The following is a 27,500-nucleotide window of genomic DNA, read 5'->3' on the forward strand; positions in this document are numbered from 1 at the left end:
CACACACACACAGATATAGATGCATCTATGTGTATATATAAGTCCCAATCATCATTTGTTTGACAAAATGAACTGCAGGTTTATTGTGCAAACATGCATTTAAGCAAACATCCTTTTTGCCGAATGCCTGTTTGGTTGAAAAAGATAAGTGAGTTCCTATTAGAGTGTGGAGGTGTGTGTTTGAGACATTGCAGTTTAAGGTTGTAGTAAGGGTTAGATAAGGAGATAGATTTAGTGTATGTGCATATGTGTTTGTGTGTGTGTGTGTGTGTGTGTGTGTGTGTGTGTGTGTGTGTGTGTGTGTGTGTGTGTGTGTGTGCAGTGGGAGCATTATGGAAAGTTGTCTTTAAGGTAAGGTATTGTTAGGGTCTGTGGCAGGACTTGGTTTGGGGTTACAGTTAGCATGCATTACTAAGGTGGTGCAGAGAGGCATAGTAGAATGCAGTTTGCTCTAACAAGAGACTGAAAACTGAAACTATATAAATGACTGTTAATAGGTATGCTGCATCTTTTTGTTTACTGGAGGTAACCTCACAGCTTTTGGCATGTTTAGCCTTTATTTGCTATACTCTGAAACTTCACCATTTAATTAGTGCACATCTTATATTTAATAGCCATCACTAAATGTAGACTAAAATGATTTCTGATTTTTATATTTTTTAGTTTGTAATATTCAGTTGTTACTGCAAGACAACATACAGAACTCTTATTTAATGATTGACATTGCAAGTAAAACCAGGCTAAGATAATTCTTCCAAACAATACTGAAATAGTCAGGCTTCTAATCTAACAATTAATTTCCCAAGCAAGGCATTCTATCTAAAGCAGTTTTCAAAAATAAATAACTGCACTTAAAACAGTAATTTCATTCAAATGCCTCATACTGCAGTAGAACAATTGCCATTAGCTAATGCTTGTTTAAAAGTATGCTTTCCTTTTAGAATTCATGGGAGCAATGTTTGCATAACTGAAATATAAGATAAAAACAGATCAAAGCACAAAAAATTAAGGAAATGCCAGAACTGCATATCATCTATAAGCCAGTAATGAAGTCTTTCCCTTTTAGACAGGTACAAATTCATTAACCTTGGTTTTGGGAGAGTTTTATAAATAAGGATAATGCATCAGATTTACTTCACTAAGATAAAATAATGCAAATGAACAGGATGAAAGCACAAGAAACAAAATGTATAATTATGGAAAGCTCCCACCTTATGGTTATCTGTGCTTTCATGTTGAAACAAACTTTGCTTGTCTCCTGGATGTCAAAATCTTTGCAGACTGAACAGATTGTCAAAAACTGGGACTAAAACAGGGCTGTGGTACACAAGGAGAAAGAACTGAGTGGAAAACAGAACAGCTGACAGTGAGGGGTCTAGGTAAAAGCATAACAATCTGATAAAAATAATGAGTGTGATACCTCTTCCAGGCAAAGCCATCAGTTTACCACCCAGCACCAGTTAATTAACACATTTTAACTGCATTAAATGCACAAACGTTAAGCTTAGTATGCCAGTAATGTAAATAAAAAAATATCAGAGCTTACTTTTCCACCTCCTTGAGCTACAATGGTGCCACGGTCCTTACTATCCTCACATAAAGCAAGGAACACCCTAAAACATGAAATAAGCTACATGTTAATATCATGTTAAGGATCAGCATTGTTGTAAAGAAATCCTCAAAGTGAGAACTTAATCACAGGCATCACGACAGACAGACAGATAGATAGATAGATAGATAGATAGATAGATAGATAGATAGATAGATAGACATAGATATATAGACAGATAGATAGATAGATAGATAGATAGATAGATAGATAGATAGACATAGATATATAGACAGATAGATAGATAGATAGATAGATAGATAGATAGATAGATAGATAGATAGACATAGATAGATAGATAGATAGATAGATAGATAGATAGATAGATAGATAGATAGCTTATGAACATATTTGAAGATTTTTACAGTATGCTTGTTCATTTTATAGTATTCACATATATAAATATACACTTCATTTAAGTTTTTATATATTTTTATACATTTTCATATGTCCTACATATTGTCTATTGCTTATATCTTAGTCAGCTATATGTTTTGATGAACTAGCACATTTATCAATGTATACTCATACAGCTTGATAAGAACTAGGCAGTTATAGGTATAGGCTTTAGTATTAGGCCACTATAGCTACAAAGTTAGTATTTGTCATGAGTTTATACACATAGATTAAATAAATAAATAAAATAAATATATATGCTATATGATATTTAAGATTACATTAACATATTGTGAATTTGTTTTATTGTTATTGTTTATTGTTTGTTCATTGCTTTTATTGTTTTTTTCAGGATTCTCCTACTGTTTTAGTTGTTCAGTTTTTGAATGCTATTCTAAGAGCACGGATCTACGAGGTTCCATAGTAGTTTTTCAGTATGGTCATGAACTGAATGAATAATTGCTTAATTACATGATTATGTCAATATAGTGATTGTAGATTTTAAATTAGTTGTCTTATAAAATGTGAGTTTTTGGGAATGTTTTTTGAGATCTAATGGAGCGTACCTTGGCAGTATGTGAAAGCGCTTATCTTTTTCATATCTAATAAATCTTTTTTGTTTTTCGTGGTGGTCCTCACTCATTTTTATTTCTACATAAAGTTGTTTTTTCGCTTTTTGCTTATCGAGTTGGACCTTCAGATAGCAGTGGTTTCTTCTTTATACATCATAGATAGACATAGATAGATAGATAGATAGATAGATAGATAGATAGATAGATAGATAGATAGACAGAGAGACAGAGAGACAGATAGATAGATAGATAGACAGATAGATAGATAGATAGATAGATAGATAGATAGATAGATAGATAGATAGATAGATAGATAGATAGATAGGTAAAAATAAATTAAATAAAATATATTTAAATTTATAGATATATGACTGTATACTTTATTACAACATTAGCTGCTGAGCAATGCTTAATGCACATTTTTATATGATAATTACATTTTCCATAACTGGAATTTGCATGCATTTATTTAAAAACATCACTGAAGACTGAACATGAAAACTCACAAGCCATACTTGAAATAGCTGTATTGATACAGGTTTGCTGCATCCAGTGCTGTTTGTTTTTTCCTTCTGTGTTTCTGGCAGCCATCTTGTGTTTACCTTCTGTGTTTCTGGCAGCCTTCTTGTGTTGGTAGGGGCCTATCTTCTCTGCTAATGACAATAGCAGGGCTGCCTGGACCTTGTCTGGCTCAATCTGATTGGTAAAGAAAGCAGGGGCTAGCAGGATTGGCTAGATTTCTGTATAACTAGAATCTTCTATTTTTTGTGGTATTTAAACCCTGTGTTTGAGCTGGTTTGGGCTTGTTTGCACATCACACACCACAGCTCCACTGTTTTTAACCCACTGCGAGGTATCCCAGCTACAAACACTCCCTTAGTAGCACTTGTGTGATCACCTAGTATTACTCCTCTTAGACCTTCCACTCTTTACACCCTTAGCTGTCTCTGTCCTCCCTCCTTCAGATTCTGACATATACTAGATGGACAATTTCCTACAGTTTCTCCTGTCAGCCTGATTGATATGGGCATCCTGAGACAGTGTAGCATCTGCCTCGTGTACATGGACAACCCTCTTCTTCTTCTTGAGAAAGTCACAGTTAGTTGTTTGTTAGGTGCCAGAATCTGCCATATCACCCATGCACTCAAGTCTCTCAACAACAGGTACTGTTATGACTCTGTCATAGTCCATGCTGGCGTGAATGACTTGAGACGTACCTCCTTGGACTATATGAACAGAGACATGATCGAGCTTGCTGAATATGTATCCCAGGCAGGTATATTCCTAGCCTTAAGCAGTATTCTACTGTCACCTAGAATGATGCTTCAATACAAACAGAAAATGACTGACTTTAACAATTGGCTTAGTTTTTGATGTCATTCCAAGGGGATCCAGTACCTGACAGCCTGGGAAGACATGACTGACAGATCATGATGCTTTGTCAGAGATGGCCTGCATCTGTCTCTCTTGGGCTTCAGGCTTCTGGCAAAGGCTCTTGCCACCCCATAGTGCCTTTTTTAGGCAATGCCATGAGGTCAAAATTATCAACATGAAAATTTCATCAAAATGCAAATTAAAGGTCATGCTGCTAAATGTTAGGAGTTTAAACATGAAACTGCACTCATTGCAAGCATTCTTAACCCTGGAAGATGCTGACATTTGTGCAGTCACAGAAACCTAGTTCAAACCTGTGGAGAGCACCCCAGCCATACCAAGTTAATCATCCTAGCATACATTCAGACCCCAAACTGCGGGCAGCAAAGCAAAAGGAGATGGAGTTGCAATATATATTAAAGACATACACACCTCCAGGCTGGTCAAACAGTATGACGTACAGGAGACACTCCAGGTGCAATTAACCATTGACAGGACTTCTATTCAAATCATAGCTAGCTACAGGCCCCCAACTTTGACTGAAGATGCCCACTCCACCTATCTGGACCTCTTTGAATCTCTCAAGATTTAACCCTTTACCCTAATCCTGGGCATCTTTAACTATCCGACCATAGACTGGAAGAACTACTCCAAAACACAAATGCCCAGAGATTCCTTGATTTCGTCTATGCAAATGCCTCAGACCAGCTGGTCGACACCCGCACAAGAGATAATAATATCTTGGACTTGGTATTAACCTACATGAGTAACCACTGCAGCATCCCTACAGTGTCATCCTCTCTCGTAAGATCCGACCACAAAGCAGTCACGTTCGAAGTCACCATGTCCCCCGACATCTCCCTACCTAGGGTAAGAAAAAAAACTTCTCCAAAGCTGATTACAACCTCCTGAGGGAAGGTATAAACAGTTTCACAGCCCCCGCTGTCTCCATAGGAACTGGCACATAGGTCCAGACCTACACCAAAGTACTATACGAGCATTTATATAGCTACACGGAATCAGGAATATCTGACAGGACAAAATCCTCCTCCTCAAGGAAGAGTAAACCTGTCTGGTGGACATCTGCAATAAATAAACTCTATAATAAAGGGAAGAAAATTGCTGTCCAGGACCAAGAAGGAGCAAGTGCCTAATTGGCCTGAACAAGCCAATAAGAGCACTAGTGAAACCCTCCAAAGCAAACTTTGAGTCCAAACTGGCCACATCTATTAAAGACAGTCATAAGGCCTTCTTCACATATGTCCACAATCTCAAAGAAAGCAGTCAGATCTGCTCAGAACTGGTGGTTAAGGACACCACATACAGAAATGCCGTAGATGTAGCCAATCTGCTGGCAAACAGGTTCAGTGAAAACTTCACCCCTCTCTTCCCCCATTAGTAAATCAGGACATTCCCAGCACCTGCCCCTTCCCTTATCTCTAGGAAGCAATTCATCATTGCCCTCTTAAAGGCAAAAAGTAGGGCCTCCATGGGACGGAATAACATCCCAGGCTGCATCCTACATGAACTCAGGTAGGAACCTGCAGCACCATTAGGTACCTTATTCAACCAAAGTCTGAGTACCAACTTTGTCCCAGCCGAGTGGGGGACAGCCACTGTCATCCCTTTGCACAAAGATAGAGCATCCATCGATCCAGGAAATTATAGACCCATCAGCCTAACTAGCCTGATCTGCAAGGTGATGGAACGAATTATCATGGACCTTATTAACAAGGACATTGACAATCTTCAAACACTCGATCCCACACAGGTTGTTTTCATCAAGGGGAGGTCTTGCCTGTTAAATTTGGTTGACTTCTTTGAGACAGTCACCAAAGCCATGGACAAGGGGAAGATGGTGTACACCGCCTACCTTGACTGCCTCTTTGAGACAGTCACCAAAGCCATGTACAAGGGGAAGATGGTGCACACCACCTACCTTGACCTGGCCAAAGCCTTCGATACTATTCCCAACTCAAGTATAATAGATAAACTCTGTCAACTAGGCATAAATCATATGTTACCACATGGTCAGCAAACTGGTTCACTGATACAGCCCACCTAGTCAAAATAGGGGAAGCCACTTCAAGCAGTAGACCCATAATGAGCGGTGTATCCCAGGGATCGGTCTTGGGGCCTCTGTTGTTTGGGATATACTTTTCTGAGGTGCAGGCTAAACCCAGTGGGCATGGCTGACCAAGTTTGCAGATGACTGCAAGCTGGGCACTCTCATTAATTCCCCTAGTGATGTGGACATCCTCCAAGAGGGTCTCACCAAAACGAATGACTGGTGCCAAAAACATGGCCTCAAACTGAATGCCAAAAAATGCATTATCATCTTCCTTTGGAAGATGACATCCTCACAAATTCTCACATTAATAACAAGGTCTTAAACATGCAAGTCGTGAGGGATTTGGCCACCCAGATTGATAGCAAACTGACCTTTGACCACCATATTGCCTTTGCTGTACGGAAAGATTTCTACATGGCCCACCTCATAAATAAGGGTATGTTATCTAGGGACATGCAGGTCATAACATCCCTGTAGTATTCCATTATAAGAATGATTATTGAGTGCAATGCCCCTTCCGGCATGTACCTCACAAAGCACATGCAGGAGCTGGAGAGACCACAGAGGTTCCTCAGCAGGAGAATCCAGGACCTTAAACATCTACCCTACACAGATAGGCAAAAATCCCTGTCTCTCTGCTCAGTCTCATAAAGACTCCTCATTGGTGACCTATTTCTGGCATAGAAAGCAATCTCAGACTCCACCTTGATGGGACTGCTGCATATCCACAAGTCAAGCTCCACTCGAGTAACCTGCACGTGCAACCTCAACCTGGTCTGTGACATCACTAGGACTTGTTGGATGGACAGATTTGTGTCCCAGAGACTCCCCCATCTGTAGAATAAACTCCATCTCCACGTCAAGTCGCCTATGTCCCTTCTGGACAGGGGCATCAGGTGCTGACTTATCAGAACATGGGCTGAATTCTTGGCTAGGCTTGTAAGGTCCTCAGGACCAATACCCTAGTAACTTCCTATGATACTATGGTTTCCACCATGATGTATTGGCATGATGTCATGTCCAAGATCACAACTGATGAAAACAAGTCTCTACCATTGCATATAGGTAAAAAGAAACGAACTCTCATTTATGTCATTCTATCTCATAATTCACAAATGTCTTTAGGAAGTCAAATATTCCTTCTCAGCCATTCGTGTCTGAATAAATAACACTGTGCAGCAATTCAACATCTGTGTTACTCTGCACAATATGGTGTAGACATCTCCTGGATTCCAAAGTAAATAACACTTGAGGCAATACTTTGTGCTGAGAATATGACATCCATAAAATGGGAACAACTTTGACCGCATATTTTCCTCCATGTGATTCAGTTTGGAGTCCATGGGATAATCTCCATTTTCTTTGCAATACAAAACATTTAAGAAAAAGAAAAATATGCATCACACTTGTATTGAACTAAAGCTATATATCCATAATACATTAAAAGTACAGCTTCCTTATCACAATATTATATGAGGTCTCTTGCCTTATTTGTCTGGCATGACTAAAAAAAATGCTTATTTGTAGTCACTAGATGGGATTCCTAAAATCCTTACCATAACACAGTGTATCCTGGACTATACTGTTGTGCTAATTCAGTGCTGCCATTGCACTAACTGGGTCATGGCTATATTAATAAATTGGAGCAAAGCAGGACTGTGATACATATCAGTCTGCTTCTCATACGTGCAAACAACAATATATTACCTGGATGGTTTAAATACTAATTCTGAGACTGCATTGTCTTGGAGAATTACCCTTAATCAGAGGTACAGTGATCTCAGCATTAAGTAACAGCTGGGTGAGAGGAGCATACCCTCATATTGGGGGGTGCAGGAGGGGACAAAGCTCACCTGCATTAGAATGATCTGCTTTACAGCAAGATTTCAAGTTTTGCTGTTTTTTATAGCCTTCACATTACTGTTCACACTTATAAGTATTGTTACACAGTAGTTTAGCATACTTCAGTCATGCAACTTTAATAAACGTGATGTGCTATTTTCTCTTTTTACAGGCCCCAAAGGGTACAATGTAGTTATGTCATAGTGTACATAAGCCATGTTTGCCCCCCAAATATAATGTACATTACTGCTTCTTATTTAGAGTTATGTCTTCATAGTCTAGGAACTCACCCTTACATAGCATTATCTATATAGTTTGTTAGTTGTCTAGAGTTGTCTTCCTACTAACATATTGCTCAAAGCTATTTCACAAAAGTCCTGACTCCCATACACACATACACACACACACACACACACACACACACACACACACACACACGCGCGCATACCAAACAATACCTGACAACCAGGAGTATCCCTTCCTCCATTTATACATATGGCAGTTGCTTATTGTCCAGGGAAATTCATCTTAACCTCCCATATATAAATGTTCTGTACTTTATCCTGGCTCTTCACTTCTTGTCTTTGAGCGATGCTGTTTTTGCTATGCTGAACCTCTCTGATATGCCACGTCTGCACATGACCTGCTAATGTTAGTCACAGATATCATGTTTATACAGTTAATCACCATGCAATCTGCATGCTACTGAGTTGCTATGGTGTTTCATAAGTAGCATAGCCTGATGGCATACAAAACCTGTCAGGATACATTTCTATATGGAGAGGAGGTCAGGTGCTGATGCTGTAGTCAGAGGAAGACCCCATTCAGCATACCAAAAATGGAGCTGACTTAATGTAGCATCTTTAACCCAAGTATAATTTCTTAAGCAGTCCAGGGAATAACCTATATTAGCTTTATCACAGACTGCATTTAAACAACAATCAAAAAAATATGCAGTGTACTGGAGGCACCCTTCCCCCACTGCAGCTGCACTGCTATGCTGTCCAGCATAAAAATATGGGGCACCAGGCTTAACTGTAAGCTATTTGTGTTTGACCTGTAATAAATGATCACAAATGGGCAACTTGTATGATTTGCAGTTAAAACCAGACGTTGTAGTATCTCCGAGATTTTTTTTTTTTAGCTTACAGCAGTCTTAAAATTAATATATTTAAGTTGCAAAAAAAAAAAAATACTATACTGGTTGCAAGTTTACTAACTATTTTATGCATTCCAGTTTATATATATAGAGCATGCTCACTTGGATTCATGTCGAAGAGTCTTTTATTAAGAACATCGGTATTCTATGGTCTATTTTTGAATAGACTTGGACATCTTGGCTATATATTTTTGGGAGACATTTTTTTGTTTTTCTGTTTCTTTGTTTTTTTTTTATTTGTTCTCTCAACACTCTCTACAGCTTATCAGCTGATGATGCGTGTTTTAATTACATAGATTTGGACTATTCATGTCTTAAAGTGGTAAGCGTTATATTATAAACTACTGACTAGTTGAAGTTGAGACTCGGACATTATTTTGTACACATTAAATGTATATTTGAGTTTAACGTTGAGCCGACTTTGACATGTTTTATTAGTTTTATTATTAACACCAAAGTGGATGCTTAGTTGGTTGTTCTAGTAGAGCTTAAACTATTACATCAGTTGAGACTTATCCAACCTTTTAGAAAACTGGTTATATTTTTATGTCAGTTCATTTTTATGTCGGGGTCTATACTCTTAGTATTTATATGTGCTTTCAGTATTTTTTGTATAGATCTAACTTGATGTAATATTATAAACACTTGGAATATTATTAGATTCAATTTGTGCTTTCTGTTCCTATGGATTTGCGTTTTTTACTAGCAGATCTGTTGATCTGCTCAAAACCTCCACCGCTACTTTAAAGAACAGCTGTGGCTAATTACATCATTAACTAATGATCATTTTGTGTTTTGGCTTGCGCGCCAAAAAGTTTTATATAAAAGAAGGCAAGTTTTTATTGTTATCTACACCTGAAGAAGCGTAGTTTAACTACGTGAAAGCGCTTGTGTGTTTTTATGGCTCAATAAAAGATTTTATATTTACTCGACTTTTCCATGTGGTGACTCCTGTTGGAATCTGATATCATCATATTTAAGTTGCAGGGATGTGGGAGCAGAGTACTCCTTTTGAGGTGTACAGAGAAGTGTGGATTCCCATTGCAAATTTTTAAGTGTATAGCAATGAGTTTTGATTATCAATGTTTCTCCTTACGTTCAATACTTGGTGATTGTACTTCTGAGCTCACTCATTCATGTACTAAAGTTCTGTTATGGAACAAAAATTGTGTCGCACATCTAGCCTCAATAACATCTGGATACTGCCCTTCATAAATAAAGAAATTACATGATAAATCACAGGGGTGCAGTGGTTAGCGTTGCCACCTCACAGCAAGAGGTTCTCCGGTTCGATCTTCATCTGGGGTGCCTTCTGTGTGGAGTCTGCATGTGATCCCTGTGGTTGCATGGGTTTCCTCTGGGTGCTCCAGTTTCCTCCCACATCCCAAAGACATGCTGTAGGTGGATTGGATGCTCTAAATTGGTCCTAGCTGTGAGTTCATGTGTGTGCCTTCCATGGAAGGTTGGGCGCCGGGCTGGCAACTCCACACCGTAAAACTCCATAGCCAATCATGAGTGGACAGGTGATCCGCTGTGGCGACCCCTAACTGGGAAAAAATGAAAGAAAAAAAGAAGACATGATAAAGCACAGTGGAATGCTCATTAATATCTGCTGTACTCAGCATGATTACATACCCCAGATTCATGTTAACTGCTTAAGTTCATTTTTAATGTGTTACAGTGATGGTGAACAGAAGGTTTTAAGTCACACAGTCACTCTTTCAGTGTCACACAGTCATATAGCACAAACTGGTTTAAGAGACTTACACTAATTAGTGTCTTGTAGTAATTTTTCATCAGTCTATAAATGTTATGGAGTTTCTACTGCATTAACCAGTTTTTCCGCAAAAATATTTGATGTGCTAACTGTTGGTGTTTATGGTTGTTTTATACTCTCTTGCTAGCACATCATGAATATTTAACACATTGTGTCCCTCACCCATTTATTCATTCATTCATCCTCCAAACTAATGGTCCTACGAAGAGTCATCATAGTAACAAGCAGAACATGGTAGGCCAAGCTTCTCTATCGCCAGAAACAGTTACCAGAGCATCCTATTGGATACTGAGGTGTTCTAGGAAAGCTAAGAGATAAAATCCCAACAAAATGTCCTGCAGCTGTCTTTAAATTTCTTCCAAGTGGCTTAGGCCTGGTACACCTCCTGTAGGAGCGCAACACTGATCTGACTCTGTGCTGATACCTGTAGATATTGATGGGGATTACATTCTGTGGATGAGCTACTGCAAAGTGACCTTCACCAAGGCAAGAAGCTAAGACCTCAGACATCACAGACATATTTTTCTGAGAAAATTTTGTCATTCTGGTTTGTATATGTATAGGAACACCACCTAAGAAATGAAAATATTACCTTATATTATATTACCATATATTACCTTATATTCTAGTAGTCAAACAATAGTGAAGACGGCTACTTCTGCTGTGCTGGATTTATTTAACTTTATATCATCCACAAGCTTTTACTTGGTTGTGACATCATCAATAAGGAAATTGTGTTTGAGGTATTATATTCCAGTTAGTACTATGAACCATTTATAGGTATCCTATCTTTATTATCATGCCTGAACATATTTTAGGACTATGTGGATATTTGCACAGCTGTTTTTTCTAGTCGTACAGGTTATGTCTGTTTTAGCACTCAGGATATATATGGAAAACAGACTGATACAGTATGCAAAAGCCCAGTACTGAAGAATATCATCCAAAAATGTGGAAGCGCATGCTTCTGTCATGCTGAAGTGAGCAGTGACCACACTGCACATGAACACAGAACCAACATTTTACTTTCTCAGAGAAAAGCTGAAGTAGGAAAAGGGCCTGTAGTGGAAGAGCTCTTAATTCCTGACAGTAGATGTGAAAAGTTGCACCCATAGCAGCCTACACACATCTAGATATCTAGAGCCTCTTCTAAAAATCAAGTTAATAAAGCAAGAGCTAAACAAATATAAATATATTCTGAAAAAGCAGTTTATGTAATTCTTTTGGTTTTAATATAAGTACTCTAAACAGTTGTTACTGTAAAAGTAAATCAGAGCATTTGGATAATCCCACCAAATTTGTCTTCAGCCATGTCAGAACTTTAACAGTCCTGTATTCCCTGTGAAGAATTTAGCTGGTGCTTTGCTATCATTCCTTAGAAAGTTCACGGAAACATAAGACACTCATACATATCCAGCATTGCTAGGAATGCATTTTTGTACTTTGAGTCACTTTTGCCTCAGTACTTGACTGTTGTTGTGGTGCATTGCTATCCTGAAACTACAAAAGGCAATTGCAATAAAAATCTAAAGGAAGCTGTGAAATTAAACAAATCACATTTAAAAGCACTATGTACTGTTAGTCTTTGAAGTTTTACTATTATTGTAAGTATACTTAGGCATAACTGTCCTAAATGCATTGGACTTTGGTATATTCCCTAATCATAATAACATACCCAAGGAAGATGGGCAGTTATAGGCTCCCCTAAAGTACAGCCATGCCCCACTCTGATCTACCCATAAACTGTGTATGCACCTTGCTGTGTCTGATTACGGTGGTAGTTTCGAAAATGCGCAGAAATCTTTCTAAAATGGGCTGCTGATTTTGCTGCTGTCCTACTAGACTGTCTATCTAATATGTTTTCTAAAATGTTGATACATTTGTCATAATACAACACAGTGCGATAAGGCATCCATTTAAACAGGGTTTGCTCACTAAATGGCAGGTCTTCTTTCCTTTCCCTACACGAAACTAAAAAATCATCAGTATTCCTGATTTCTGTGATTCTTGTAGTATGACATCAAAGTTGTTCACATGCCCGTGTGCGCGTGCGTGCGTGTGCGTGTGTGTGTGTGCATACAGAACTGGCAGTTGAACAAAATGGTTAAAAGCTATTGATAATATACTAGGCAGTTAAGATGAGTCATTTTAATTATTTTTTTCATTATGACAAACCAGGAACAGGATTTACACACAAGAGCTTGTAATTCTGAAATGTTACTATCAGATGTACAGCATCTAGAAAAATATTTTAATGAAAGGTATTTTTATGTAGTCAAGAGATTCATAAAGAGATAAAACAGTTTTTGCCAACGTACGTTCATGTTTCAAGAAGGATTATTTAGCCTTTTAGGCAGTCTTAGATATAAAACCTCTTTAAAGAAGGCCTTTACAGTTAGATGTACTGCAACATGTGAAAAGCTGGAAAACACACAAATTATGCAGAATTGTGATAGCTGATGGATGAATAAGTCAAGCTGGAATAATTAACTTAATTAACATAGTATTTCTGAATGGAACAACACAAAGAATCCAAACTACGGCATAAGTTCATGAAATAAATTTTTGAGTGTAAGATTTTCTTTTATTAATTCTTTTTGCCTTTTTGAAATGTGCAATAGATAAGAAGAAACAAGAGTGACTATTTAGAATTAAAATTCTGTGATTCAATATTTTGATACTGGAATGCAGAATCTAGTCCTATTATTTTATCTATAAGGATTTGTGCAGAGTCACTGATCATGCGGGATGGGGGAAGGGTGATCAGGCTTATTTGCAGGGAGCAACATATTTGTCTAGGCCAATGAGACCAGAATTAGAATAACTTTATCCAGCTTTTCTTTGGAAAATAGTTTCTGATTCCGAAGAAAGGGAGGGAAGGTATACATGAATATCTAAATCTTTCTGCTAGTGAAAGTGTCAGTCTTCTAAACCATGCTGTGAAGGGGTGTGATTAATGCAAATGTCATTGGCAACTGTTTTACTGATTGCACAGCACTGCACCTTGGATCATGTAAAGCACACAATAACTATACAAAATATTATTTCTGTAGGGGGCACACCTTCCTGTACTGCCCCAAACACCACATTCCTAAATATACTAATTCTGAGATCAGGCAACAGTGAGAAAACTGAGAATTTATTTTACCCCATTGTTACACAACATAGCTGGAATCCGGTGTGATTTGTCAATGCACTGGGTGATCAACCCAAGTACACTAATCAATTGATGCTGACCAAATGATACTATACCATTATATGTAGCTACATGACATGAGAAATAAAGGATTTTGACTTGATTGTTGTGATGTTTGACAAACATATACTTTTTTCCTGGAAGGGTCCTTGTTTGAAAATAGCTTGAAAGATGTACTAATCCAGTTTCCACTTGTACACCACTGTCACCTTCTGCTTAGGGCATGGTCAAACAATTCTGAAGACTTAGAATATGAACTGCTGACAAATGCAGATTGAGTTGTTGGTGTCTCCCAAATCTCGACTGCTTCTTTGCATACATGGAAAACTCTAATTCCTCCTTGTTTATCTATCAAATCACTGCAGAACTGTATGTTGTGTTTTGTAAATGTCCCGGCTGAAAGTTGTCTTGAAAAGCTGCCAGAAACCTGCATAACCTTTCAACTGTCTTAAAGTCATGTGAAGATAGGTCTAATAAGGGAAATAAGTTCTGCTAAACAGGTTAATTATGGAGGTGGGTTCCCAAGCATAACTAGAAAAGTTTGTTGCTAAACAATGGATCTCGAGAAGAAGTGTTACTCTAATGGATAGAACTGCTGTGTCAGTTCACAGATGAATTTATGTGCTGAGGAAGAGTACTCATCATTTTAGATCAATGTCCACTTTATTCCATAGATTTCTGAGATGTCATTGAGTTTTCTTCATGTACAGACTTATATGAGGTAAATTTGAATAACAACCCGCCACGAATACACCAAAAACAGGTTTAATGGACTTCAACAAAACTTAGCGCTTTCACCCGTCCAACTGCGGGTTTCATCAGAGTTTAGTCTATTAAAAAAACAACTGATTTTTATACTCTGTTAAATTGAATTCAAAGCAGCCAATTAACATCAAACAACAATTAATCTGATTATACAATCAACTAAAGAAATACATTTTAAATGTATAAACAATTAAAACAAAAACAATTTTAACACATTAAAACAAAAACAATATAGTAATACATAACCTAATGTTAAAAAAACACTATTGTATAAGATTCCTAATATAAAAATTTTTTAGTTCATAAAATATGATTATAATCAACTATTATGAAGTGTGCTTCTGTAAAAATAATGTAAATACTCTTATAAGTGTTGTATATAAATATAATAATATATAAAAACATTTTTATATAAATATATATTATCTAAAACATTTTGGTTAAAATATTAAGTAAAAAATTCTAATGTTGTGTAATATTGTATGAATTCATTTTTAAATATTATATGAATTCATTTTTAAATAACTTGCTATTGAAATATGTTCATTGATTCCCGGCTTACTACATGCATTTAATCTGAGTTGCCATAGACACTCTTTGTACTCAAGTAAAGCATTAACATCTCCTTCTTTGTCCATATTTTGGGGTATCCTGTCGATCACAAAGAACAAAAATTTTTTTAAATCCTGGCAATCTATACTGTGCATATACAGAGAATTAGTTTCTTTCTTATTTCTAATATCTCTGATGTGCTCACCTATCCTTTCCTTTAATTTTCTAATAGTCTTTCCAATATAAAATGCTTGACAGGATAAACAGGTTGCCACGTAAATAACTAACTTGGTATTACAATTTACATGTCCTGGGCATCTGATGGTTCTTTTGTATCCTTTTATTGCTACATAAGTACCATCCATAATAAACCTACACCATCTACAGAATCCGCACTTTTTCATTTTTGACTCTCTAAACAAAACTTCACTTTCAAAATAATTTTTTAAGTTTTTACCTCTACTAAACACTATAGTAGGGGAATGACCTAAATCTTGCAAAATCTCAGTTTGATTCACAAACACCTTATCCCACGCATCTCTAATATTACTTGTCAAAACAGGTGTGTAGTTACTATATGGCAATATCATTGCTTTTGATTTATTAGTGTTGTCACTACCTTTGCTATTTTGATTACCTAAGCCATATTTTAAAATAGGCTTGTAATCCAAATACCTTTTGATAGTTACCTCTTTTCTCATATTAATTAACAATTCGTTCGGATAGTCTCTCTCAACAAACATGTTAAACAAATTATCGATTTCCGTATTAAACTTCACATCATCACTTATCATTCTGGAGAGCCTAACCATTTGTCCCTTAACTAAGTTTCATTTTTGGAAAGAAGGATGACAACTCTTATAATGCAAGTATGAGTTTGAAAAAGTAGTTTTTCTGTGAATATTGGACTCTAATCGGTCATCTTTTTTGTATAATTTTATATCCAGATATTCACATGAGTCTGTACTAATTTGAAAAGTGAATTTAAGGAAAGATGTTGTACTATTTAAATATTCCATAAAATCATGAAATTCATCAATACTACCTTTCCAAAAAAGCAGGATGTCGTCCAAAAACCTTAGGTAGAGATCAATACTTGACCAATGTTTGCTTGTGAAAACGTACTCCTTTTCCCACATTGCCAAAACTAGGTTAGCGTATATGGGGACACATCTTGCCCCCATAGCTACACCGGAGCATTGCTTATAATGTTCACCACCATGTTTGAAAAAATTATTTTCCAGCACCATCTCCATTAACTTTGCTAAAATCTTAACTTGGACGTATCCATCCTTCCATAATGAACTAAACTCCTTTCAAACAAATAAGTCCTTCTTTTAAGGGAATAATTGAAAATAAATTGACAACATCTATAGTTATTAAATATACCTCCTTCAGATTAACTATTTTGTACTCTTTGAGTGTTGCCAAACAGTGCCATGAATCCTTAAGTATGTGTTCAATATTACTGGTCACCTTATTACAAGTTATGTCAATGTAGTGTGCTATGGCTTCTAATTTAGAACATTTGGCTGCAACAATTGGTCTAAAGGGAGGGTTAGTGACACTCTTATGTATTTTAGGTATTCCAAATATGCTTGGTGTTACAGGAAAATCAACTAACATATATTCATAATCGGGTTGTGTGATGTCACCATCCATAAGTAACTCGTATAACTGCCAGTCAATCTTTGTATATGCTTTAGTAATATCATATTTAGAAATGGCTGTATATGTTTTTTCATCACTAAGCATGTCACTAATTTTGTTAATATAATCTACAGTGTTCATTATGACAACACCTCCCCCTTTATCAGGTTTCATTACTCTATAATTACTATTTGTACTTAATTCTTTTAAACAAAACCTTTCAGCTACAGTAAGGTTGTCGTTTGAAACCTGTGTTTCTTTCCATGCTTTTCTCAATTGTAATTCACAAAACATTTAAAAAAAATGAATAATTGGATTATTTGGTGGAATAAAGGTACTACTTCTTTTCATCAAAAGTCCTCCTTCATAGTTGACTGAATTAGATTTACCTTTAAAATACATTTGCAAATTCAATAATCTCACATATGCCTTTAAATTTAATAAAATAAGTCCCAAGTCTGGTTTGAAACTTGGAACAAATTTGAAACCTTTTTTAAAAAGTGAAATATATTCGTTATCCAACTTTTTCTCTGTGAAATTGTATACTGAAAAACTTCCTTCTTTAATAACTTCACAGTTTAAAGATTCTGTTGCAAATGTATAAATTTAATTATTTTCTTGAACATTACTTATAGAATTAACATTCAAATTTTCTATATAGTTAATTCCAAGTAAAGGTACATCATAGTCAAAAACTTCATAAAAATTCTCACTTAATACATTTTCTGTATAAGTAGTAGAATTCTGGTGATGAATAGTGATTATGCCAGAATTTGTTGAATTATTTGCCACAAATTTGTTACATGAGTCTTTTTCTAATATAGACAATTCATTAGTTAATATTGCTGCTGTGTTTGTCTGAACCTGCCATTCCTGTTGTTCGTTTGATGGTAATACTTCTGCTGCGGACTCTGATAAATAGCAAAGGTAGTGACAACACTAATAAATCAAAAGCAATGATATTGCCATATAGTAACTACACACCTGTTTTGACAAGTAATATTAGAGATGCGTGGGATAAGGTGTTTGTGAATCAAACTGAGATTTTGCAAGATTTAGGTCATTCCCCTACTATAGTGTTTAGTAGAGGTAAAAACTTAAAAAATTATTTTGAAAGTGAAGTTTTGTTTAGAGAGTCAAAAATGAAAAAGTGCGGATTCTGTAGATGGTGTAGGTTTATTATGGATGGTACTTATGTAGCAATAAAAGGATACAAAAGAACCATCAGATGCCCAGGACACCTAAATTGTAATACCAAGTTAGTTATTTACATGGCAACCTGTTTATCCTGTCAAGCATTTTATATTGGAAAGACTATTAGAAAATTAAAGGAAAGGATAGGTGAGCACATCAGAGATATTAGAAATAAGAAAGAAACTAATTCTCTGTATATGCACAGTATAGATTGCCAGGATTTAAAAAAAAATTTGTTCTTTGTGATCGACAGGATACCCCAAAATATGGACAAAGAAGGAGATGTTAATGCTTTACTTGAGTACAAAGAGTGTCTATGGCAACTCAGATTAAATGCATGTAGTAAGCCGGGAATCAATGAACATATTTCAATAGCAAGTTATTTAAAAATGAATTCATATAATATTTAAAAATGAATTCATACAATATTACACAACATTAGAATTTTTTACTTAATATTTTAACCAAAATGTTTTAGATAATATATATTTATATAAAAAATTTTTTATATATTATTATATTTATATACAACACTTATAAGAGTATTTACATTATTTTTACAGAAGCACACTTCATAATAGTTGATTATAATCATATTTTATGAACTAAAAAATTTTTATATTAGGAATCTTATACAATAGTGTTTTTTTAACATTAGGTTATGTATTACTATACTGTTTTTGTTCTAATGTGTTAAAATTGTTTTTGTTTTAATTGTTTATACATTTAAAATGTATTTCTTTAGTTGATTGATTGTATAATCAGATTAATTGTTGTTGGATGTTAATTGGCTGCTTTGAATTCAATTTAACAGAGTATAAAAATCAGTTGTTTTTTTAATAGACTAAACTCTGATGAAACCCGCAGTTGGACGTGTGAAAGCGCTAAGTTTTGTGGAAGTCCATTAAACCTGTTTTTGGTGTATTCGTGGCGGGTCGTTATTCAAATTTACCAGTTTTCAGTTTTTTATGTTAGAGTTATATGAGGTGCCAGGAGGATATAAAAAGACATGTTCATAGGTTCATAGGTGTGTACTAGGCTAATGGCCCTGGAGCCTTTACAAACCTAGCCCATAGGATTATCCTGGCATCGTACCACCTGACCTTAGTTCACAGTGTCTCTGTCAAGTAGAGTAACTGGAGTGATCCCCAAGGGTGATTTTTTTATTTCCCATCCACTCATCAAGATTTCTCTTGAAGAGGGCCAGTGAGGTGCTCCGCTTGACATGTATGGGAAGTCTATTCCATAGCATGGGCAGCCTCTGGGTTATGAACCTGTCCCTCCAGCTTGTTCTGTTGATTGTGGTAATGATGGTGAGGTCTCTGGAGCATGTAATGTGGAGGGATTGGGATTTCTTTAGATGTAGCATTTCTAACAGAGCTAGGTTAGACATGGTTTTGTAAGTCAAGCAGAGATTGCCTCTAAGTAGGTGATATGAGACAAAGAATAGTTGGAGTTTTTTGAGTCTGTCCATATAGGACAAGTGTTTAAGGCCTAGGATCCTCTTTGTGAGGTACTTTTGCAGCCTCTCCAGTTGTTGCAGGTGTCTAGTTAGGTACATGCCAAATGGGGTACTGTACTCGATGACTGGCCTAATGAGGGAAGAGTAGAGAGAGACAATGACCGCTTTCTTCCTGGATGCAAAACCCTTAGTAATGAGATGTCCCACATAGAAGGACTTTCTGACCACAGTGGCAATGTGATGGTCAAAAGAGGTTGCTGACAACCTGTATTCCCAGATCTCTTATAACACTTTCTGTGTTCAGTGTACTACCATCGATGTGGTAATTCATGGGAACCTGTTTTTTTTCCAAAGGGGATGACGACACATTTTTTGGCATTGAGCTTAAGGCCATGGTTCTAATACCAGTCGGTCTCAGTGAGGCCTTTCTGTAGGATGACAACGTCACTTAGGGAGTTAATTATGGCACCCAACTTGCAATCATCTGCGAACTTTGTCAGCCAGAGTCCCTTCGTGTTGGCCTGGACTTCAGAGAAGTAGATACCAAGCAGGAGAGGACCCAGGACCAAACCCTGTGGGACTCCACTCATGACTGGTTGGCAGTCTGACTTGGAGTCAGCTACTTTCACACTGTGGGTTCTATCTGTGAGCTAGTTTGCAACCCACCTAGTGATATAGGTGTTGATGTCTAGCCTATTGAGTTTTTCTGTGATTCCTGAGAGGGGAATGGTATCAACGGACTTGGCCAGATCAAGGTAGGCTGTATGAACCACCTTGCCTTCATCGACAGCTCTGGTGACTGACTCAAAGAAGTCAACCAGGTTGAGCAGGCATGATCTACCCTTCACAAAACCAAACTGTGTGGGATCCAGGTTTGGAGATTCCCTATAGCCTTGTTTATTAGGTCCATAATGATACATTCCATAGCTCTGCATATCAGACTCATCAGGCTAATGGGGTGATAGTTCCCAGGGTCTGTAGTTGCTCCTCCTTTGTATCTGAAAGATCTCAAGAAGTGGTTGCAGACATTTTCCTTTTGAACTTTTTGTTGGTTATAATTTTGAGAAAATAAAGCTTATGCCTATAAAAAGTTTTTGTTTGCAGTGTAAGTCATATGGTATTGAAGAACAGGTATGTAGATATCTTTAAAGGAAGAACTGGTCTTACCCTTGTTTTACAGGTCCACAAAAAATATAATATTTTCTTTAATCAAACACAATTTTCTCAGTCATAGGAGTATCAGACAACCTACCCAAGCATCTTCATTGTAAGATTTAGTTCTAAGGGGCGTAAATCATTTGAATCCCACTCATGACAGTGCAGCTCTCAAGGCAGTATTACCATTATCATAAGCACATTCCATTGGACACACTCCCATCTGCTCTAGCCATTAGTTTTCCTCTTCCATTAGTAATATTAGTATGAGGAACAGACTCCATTTTTTCTTAAGCTGGTCAAAAGTAAAATTTTAATAAGAAACCATATAGCTATAAATAATTAAGTACTCTAATGACTAATATATGATCTGTGTAAACTTTTATTTGCCATATTTACCTGGTAATCCTGATCACTTATCAGAATCAAATTGCCAGGGACACAGCTTTCTCACTTTCGTGTATATGAGGAAAACACATCAGGATCAGGCTTAGGTGTATTAAGACAATCATATCTGTCTAAGAGTATTACTTTATTATCTTTTATCTGGGTAGCAGATTGTGAATCAAGTCCTTGACTATCGGCTTTTAAACTATCCTTAAAAGTATAGCAAAGTAAAGGCGCTATCCTTCTTAAGGGAGCCTCATCATGGCTATCTCTTATCAGGTTAAGAGGAAACCCAAAAAGACCATCTGAAAAAATGCATCATTTAAAGTTAATTTATCCATAATGGAGGTGTCTTGTAGTTGCATGAGGATTCAGAAGAATTCTTTGTAGCATCATTTTATTTAGAAGAATGAATTTACTCCTACAAAAATCATCATCATCATCATGACATGGATCTTTCCTTTTTTATTTTTCTGTCTTGAACCTTTATGGTTACCTACACAGATCTGCAGCTCATTGTTCAATCTATAGACCGATAAAGGAAATTTTAGCACTGGCAGAAAGGAGGAACACAAAAAAGTTTAAGCTTTGTTGTCACATTATACAGGGAGCTCTGTGGATATAGAATATTTCTTGATAGATAAAAACATATGTTTGAAGTACTTTGTTAATAAGTTAGATTGGTAGCAACAGAAGAAAGGAAGAATGACCACAAGGAATCACTAAATAATATAATTTAGAACTCTAATACAACTGAGAGAATCAGGGAGAAAATAAAACAGCTGAAAAATAAGTTCCAGGCCTGCATAGGATTAGGAATGTGATATAGATTGAATGCATGAAAGAACAGGCAAAAATTATAACATATCAATGTAGACAATATCTACAAAAAACTAAAATGTAATTCTTCATGGAAAAAGGCAAATTATAATGCCTACATATAAGAAAAGAAAGGATCCTAAAAAGTACCATGTCATCACTGCATTTGATAATTTCCTAAGAATTTTATCTGGCCTTGTATTAGACAGTTTGAAGGACAGATGAAAGGGGATATAATATATGTGTTCCAATACACTTAGAACTAGAACTAAGTGATCTACCTTGGAAGCCTGTTTTCTGTTTGATGACAAAAGAGCAAATAGCCAGCACTCTACTGGAGCATACATATTTTAATGTGGAAAAACACAAGACCGATTTCGACCCAATGGCCTTTTTCAATGTGAAACACAATCAGTAAAAGCACCACATTATTTATCAAAATATAATAGAGTAACTAAACCCAACTGAACAATTTTTACAAATGTCAATTGAGAACTGGTGAAAACAATCCTCCCAGCTTCACAATCCAAGATTTTTCTTTTTTATTTAACAATTTGTGCCAACCAGTTTTCATGGCTCTATGTATCAAAATTCTATCAATAACAGTGAATTTAAAGGTAGCTGTCTTATGAATGATGGTATGCTTATATAACGCATTTGCTGAATACTTATTTCTAATGTTGCTAAAATGTGCTGAAATACACAATTTTAGGGGTCTGGAGGTTTGGCCCATATAAAAGGCTGTGCATGAACAAGTTACAAGATAAATAGCCCAATCACTATTACATTTACCAAACACTTTTATGAACAAAAATGTGGAGGTATTTCAAAAATGTGCACTCAAGGAGTTACATTTTGGTTTGAATTGCCAGCAACATGTTTCCCCTTTAAATTTGTCTATAGGGGAAGTGAATGCCTTGACACAATTGAAAAATAATAAAAATATTGATATTGTTCGAGCTGACAAAGGTGGAGCAACAGTTGTAATGGATAAATCATTATATGTTGCAGAAGCATATAATCAGTTACAAGATGTTAGATTTTATACTTGTATGCCCTATGATCCAACATTGGAATTTAAAAAAGAAATTGATACTTTTTTGGAGTCTGCAGTTAGGGAAGGTATTATTGATAGAAGAAAGACAGCACCAAAAACTGTTCCCAGAACAAACCACGATCCACGAATATGTCACAAAGAACTTCTTTTATTGAAATACAAAACAAAGGTTGAGTGCTTTCATCTACCCAATGTAGATTTCATCAGAACACTGAATATATCAAACTTTGTCTCTTAAATACTTTAAAATTCCCACCTAAAACACCACCTGACCAATTAAACTACCATTAAGTTTTAAAGACATAAGAACATGGATTTGGTAAAACCCATATATATAGCCTTCTAAATATTATCAGTATTAATAATGGTAAAAAATTCCTAAAACAGCATCAAAATTCAATCATATAATAAAAATTCTCTATCGGTGGAATATGAACCATACCCCAACTCTCTCTCTCTCTCTCTCTATATATATATATATATATATATATATATATATATATATATATATATATATATATATATATATATATATATGTATATATGTATATATGGGTTTTACCAAATCTATGTTCTTATGTCTTTAAAACTTAATGGTAGTTTAATTGGTCAGGTGGTGTTTTAGGCGGGAATTTTAAAGTATTTAAGAGACAAGGTTTGATATATTCAGTGTTCTGATGAAATCTACACTGGGTAGATGAAAGCGCTCAACCTTCGTTTTGTATTTCAATAAAAGAAGTTCTTTGTGACATATTCGTGGGTCGTGGTTTGTTCTGGGAACAGTTTTTGGTGCTGTCTTTCTTCTAGTGTTGAGTTCCTTGAACTTTCGTTGAAGGTATTATTGATAGACGTACTATGTTTCATTTGAAAGTTAAGGATCCATCATCTCAGTATTTCTATCTCCTTCCCAAAATTCACAAGGACATCAAAAAAAACCCTAGGAAGACCTATAGTCTCTGGTAAAGGTTCTCTCACTGAACCTTTATCTACCTACCTTACTGTGTATTTAAAGCCATTGTTATCTGGAGTTACAGCCAGGATACAGGACACTACAGAACTTTTGAACATAATTTCTGATGCCCAATTGGAACTCAGTTAGCTGTTGTGTACATTGGACATTACGTCCCTTTATACCAGCATTCCTCATTGGGCGGGTTTGTGTGCCCTAGAATATTGGCTGAACAGAATGTCCTTTTATAGTCTTGGCTTCAACACATTTCTTTTATGTTTGGCTGAGCATGTGTTATCTAGAAATATATTCTTCTTCAATACTAAATGCTTTTTGCAATTGAGGGGTACAGCCATGGGTGCATCGTTTGCACCCATATATGCTGACCTCTTTATGGGTTATCTTGAGCAGGTAATTATATATGATGTAAATCATAACATCTTTCTTGGGGAAATTGATATTTGGCTGAAGTTTTTGGATGACTGCTGGATGGTGTGGAAGTTGGACGCTGTATATTTACAGGAATTTGTCCCGTATTTGAATGCAAATAAATGGGGTATTAGATTTACAATCAGTTATGATGTTTCTTCCATATCTTTTTTGGATGTTACTGTATCCAAACAATCTGATGGTACTTTGTCTAGTACATTATATAGCAAACCCCATCATTCAAATACGTTACTACATGCCTCCAGCTGTCATCCGAAACATATGATGGCCAATATCCCCAAGTCGCACTTTATGCGAATACATAGAATCTGGTCAAATACTGAAGATTATATACATTTTGATGAAGATCTAATAAACTGCTTTGAGGAATGTGGATATTCTTTAGCTAAGGTAAGGCATACCGGTAGGAAAGTACAATTACGTCCAAGAAGTGATCTTAAATATAAAAATCATGGTTTTCAATCAGATAATAAAATCAGATTCATTACCACCTATGGCAGGAACACTTATAGATTTTTAGATTTGGTGCAACAACATTGGGATATTCTTTTGACAGATGATAGATTATGTGACTTACTAGGTAATATATGTTCATTTTCTTTTCACAGGGGTAAGATCTTGAGTAGTTATTTCAGTCATTATAAACATTTTGTGCCCTTAGAACACTCTGTACAAACTACAGTAGATGGTACACAAGGGTGGGTTGCCACCCTTGTAGCCATTGTTCTTTCTGTAAAGTTATTTGTCAGAAGAAGGAGTTTTCAAGTAAAATACTTATAAGTTTTTTTTTACATAAAAGTGTTTGGTAATTGTAATAGTGATTGGGCTATTTATCTTGTAACTTGTTCATGCACAGCCTTTTATGTGGGCCAAACCTCCAGGTGCAGAAAATTGCTTATTTCAGCACTTCTTAGCAACATTAGAAGGGGCAACAATATCCTTGACCTAGTCATTACCAACATGAGTGACCGGTGTTCCACACCTGAAGTCAACTCCTAGTTGGTCAGATCCGACCATAAGCTAATCACCCTAGATATCCACATCCCGCCCCCAACCCACCATTAGGGATACCACGGTAAAATATATCTCCAAAGCCTACTTCATGCTTCTTAAGACAGAAGTGGTGAACTTCATGACACCCATGCAGATGGACAATACAGTTACGGCTGCTGAATCCTACACAAATGCACTCTATAAGCACTTACACAAGTGCATGAATCGTGCTATCCCAAACAGAACCAAGACGCTATCCTCCAAAAATAAGGAAGCCAATCTAGTGGTCCCCCTGCCATAAACAAACTCTACAACAGAAGGAAGAAACTGTTGCAAAAGAGAGTAAAATCCCATGACTGGAGGAGCTCCCTGGTTAGCTTCAGTAAGAAGCTGTGATCCCTTATAAGATTCTCCAAAGCTAGCTATGGAAACAAAATTGCAACTGATTCTAAGGGCAACCACAAAGCATTCTATAGCTATGTCAAGAATCTCAATGGCAACACCCAGATCTGCTCTGAGTTACAGCACAACAGCATGAAAATTACAGAACCAACTGATATTGCCAACATCCTGCAAGATAGGTTGAGTGCTAACTTTACCCCCTCTCACCCCTAAAGGGCCCATATCTATACAAGAGGAATGCAGAGTCCCTGTAATCACATCTATGCAGGTAAAAGCTGCGCTCTCTAAAACCAAAAGCACAGCATCCATGTGACTGGACAACATCCCAGGCTGCGTTTTACACAAACATCAGAATGAACTGGCTCCCAACCTAAGCACCATGTTCAATCACAGTCTCACGTCAGGCTTTGTGCCCACTGAATGGCGCACAGCAACAGTTATCCCACTCCACAAAGGGGGAGCCACCACTGATGCTGGGAACTATCGCCCTATTAGCCTGATGAGTCTGGTCTGCAAGGCCATGGAACATATCATTATGGAACTCATAAACAAAGACATTGGCAACCTCCAAACTCTGGACCCCACCCAGTTCGGGTTTGTGAAAGGCAGATCATGCCTTCTAAACCTGATTGACTTCTTTGAGGCAGTCACCAAAGCCGTAGACGAGGGTAAGGTGGTTCACACAGCCTATCTTGACCTCGCCAAAGCTTTCGACACCATCCCCCTTTTGGAATTATAGCTAAACTCACTAAACTAGGTATAAATCCCTACATCACAAGATGGGTTGCCAACTGGCTCACTGACAGAACCCACACTGTAAATGTTGCGACTCCAAATCTGACTTCAAACCAGTGACAACTGGAGCACCACAGAGTTCAGTCCTGGGACCTCTCCTGTTTGGTATCTACTTCTCTGAAGTACAGGCTAACACAGAAGGCCTCCGGCTAATGACGTTTGCAGATGACTGCAAACTAGCAGCCATAGTCGAGTCCCCAAATGATGTGGACAATCTACAGAAGGGCCTCACTGAGACAGATGCCTTGTGTCAGAGGCATAGCCTCAAGCTCAATGCCAAAAAGAGCATTGTCACCCCCTTTGGTAAAAACTCAGTACCCATGAACTACCACATAAACGGCAGTCTACTTAATGCTGAATGTGTGGTCAGAGATCTTGGGACCCAGGTGGACAGGGGTCTATATTAGATTATCGAAGTTTCTTCGAACACCATATGGTCGACACCATATGATCGAAGTACTGAAACTTTGAAAAATCTAAAAAATGAAAAATAAAAAAACAAAAGTAACTGCTTTAAGTAGGGAGGCAAACCCCCCTGCACCCCCCACTATTTAAATATACCAACTCCAAGACCGCACTTTAATGGAATATGGTGTGGAAAGGGAAGATTTCCCTTTCCTGCACTGTAGCATGATGTCAGAGTTGGTATATTTAAGTAGCGGGGGGGTGCAGGGGGGCTTGCCCCCCTGCCTGAACACTTTTAGTTTACTTTCCTTTTTTTTGTTTTTCTTTATTAGATTTTCGAAGTTTCAGTACTTCGATCATATGGTGTCGACCATATGGTGTTCGAAGTTCTGAAACTTCTATAATCTAATATAGACCCAGTGGACAGTAGTCTCTCCTTTGATAATCAATTCGCCACAGTAGTCAGGAA

General features: G+C 36.7%; 1 protein-coding gene across 2 annotated transcripts in view; it reads right to left on the bottom strand.

Moving 5' to 3' along the window:
* Positions 1-27,500, bottom strand: part of UNC45B (unc-45 myosin chaperone B) — a 373,967-nt gene that overhangs the window by 44,153 nt on the left and 302,314 nt on the right. For both annotated transcript variants that reach the window (XM_044064331.1, XM_044064332.1), the window contains exon 15: positions 1,547-1,613. In XM_044064331.1, the coding sequence (XP_043920266.1) occupies positions 1,547-1,613 (67 nt within the window). The remainder of the gene's footprint in view (positions 1-1,546; positions 1,614-27,500) is intronic.

This window comes from Protopterus annectens, chromosome 2.part2 (assembly GCF_019279795.1).
Source record: "Protopterus annectens isolate FY-2018-M chromosome 2.part2, PAN1.0, whole genome shotgun sequence".
NCBI lineage: Eukaryota > Metazoa > Chordata > Ceratodontiformes > Protopteridae > Protopterus > Protopterus annectens.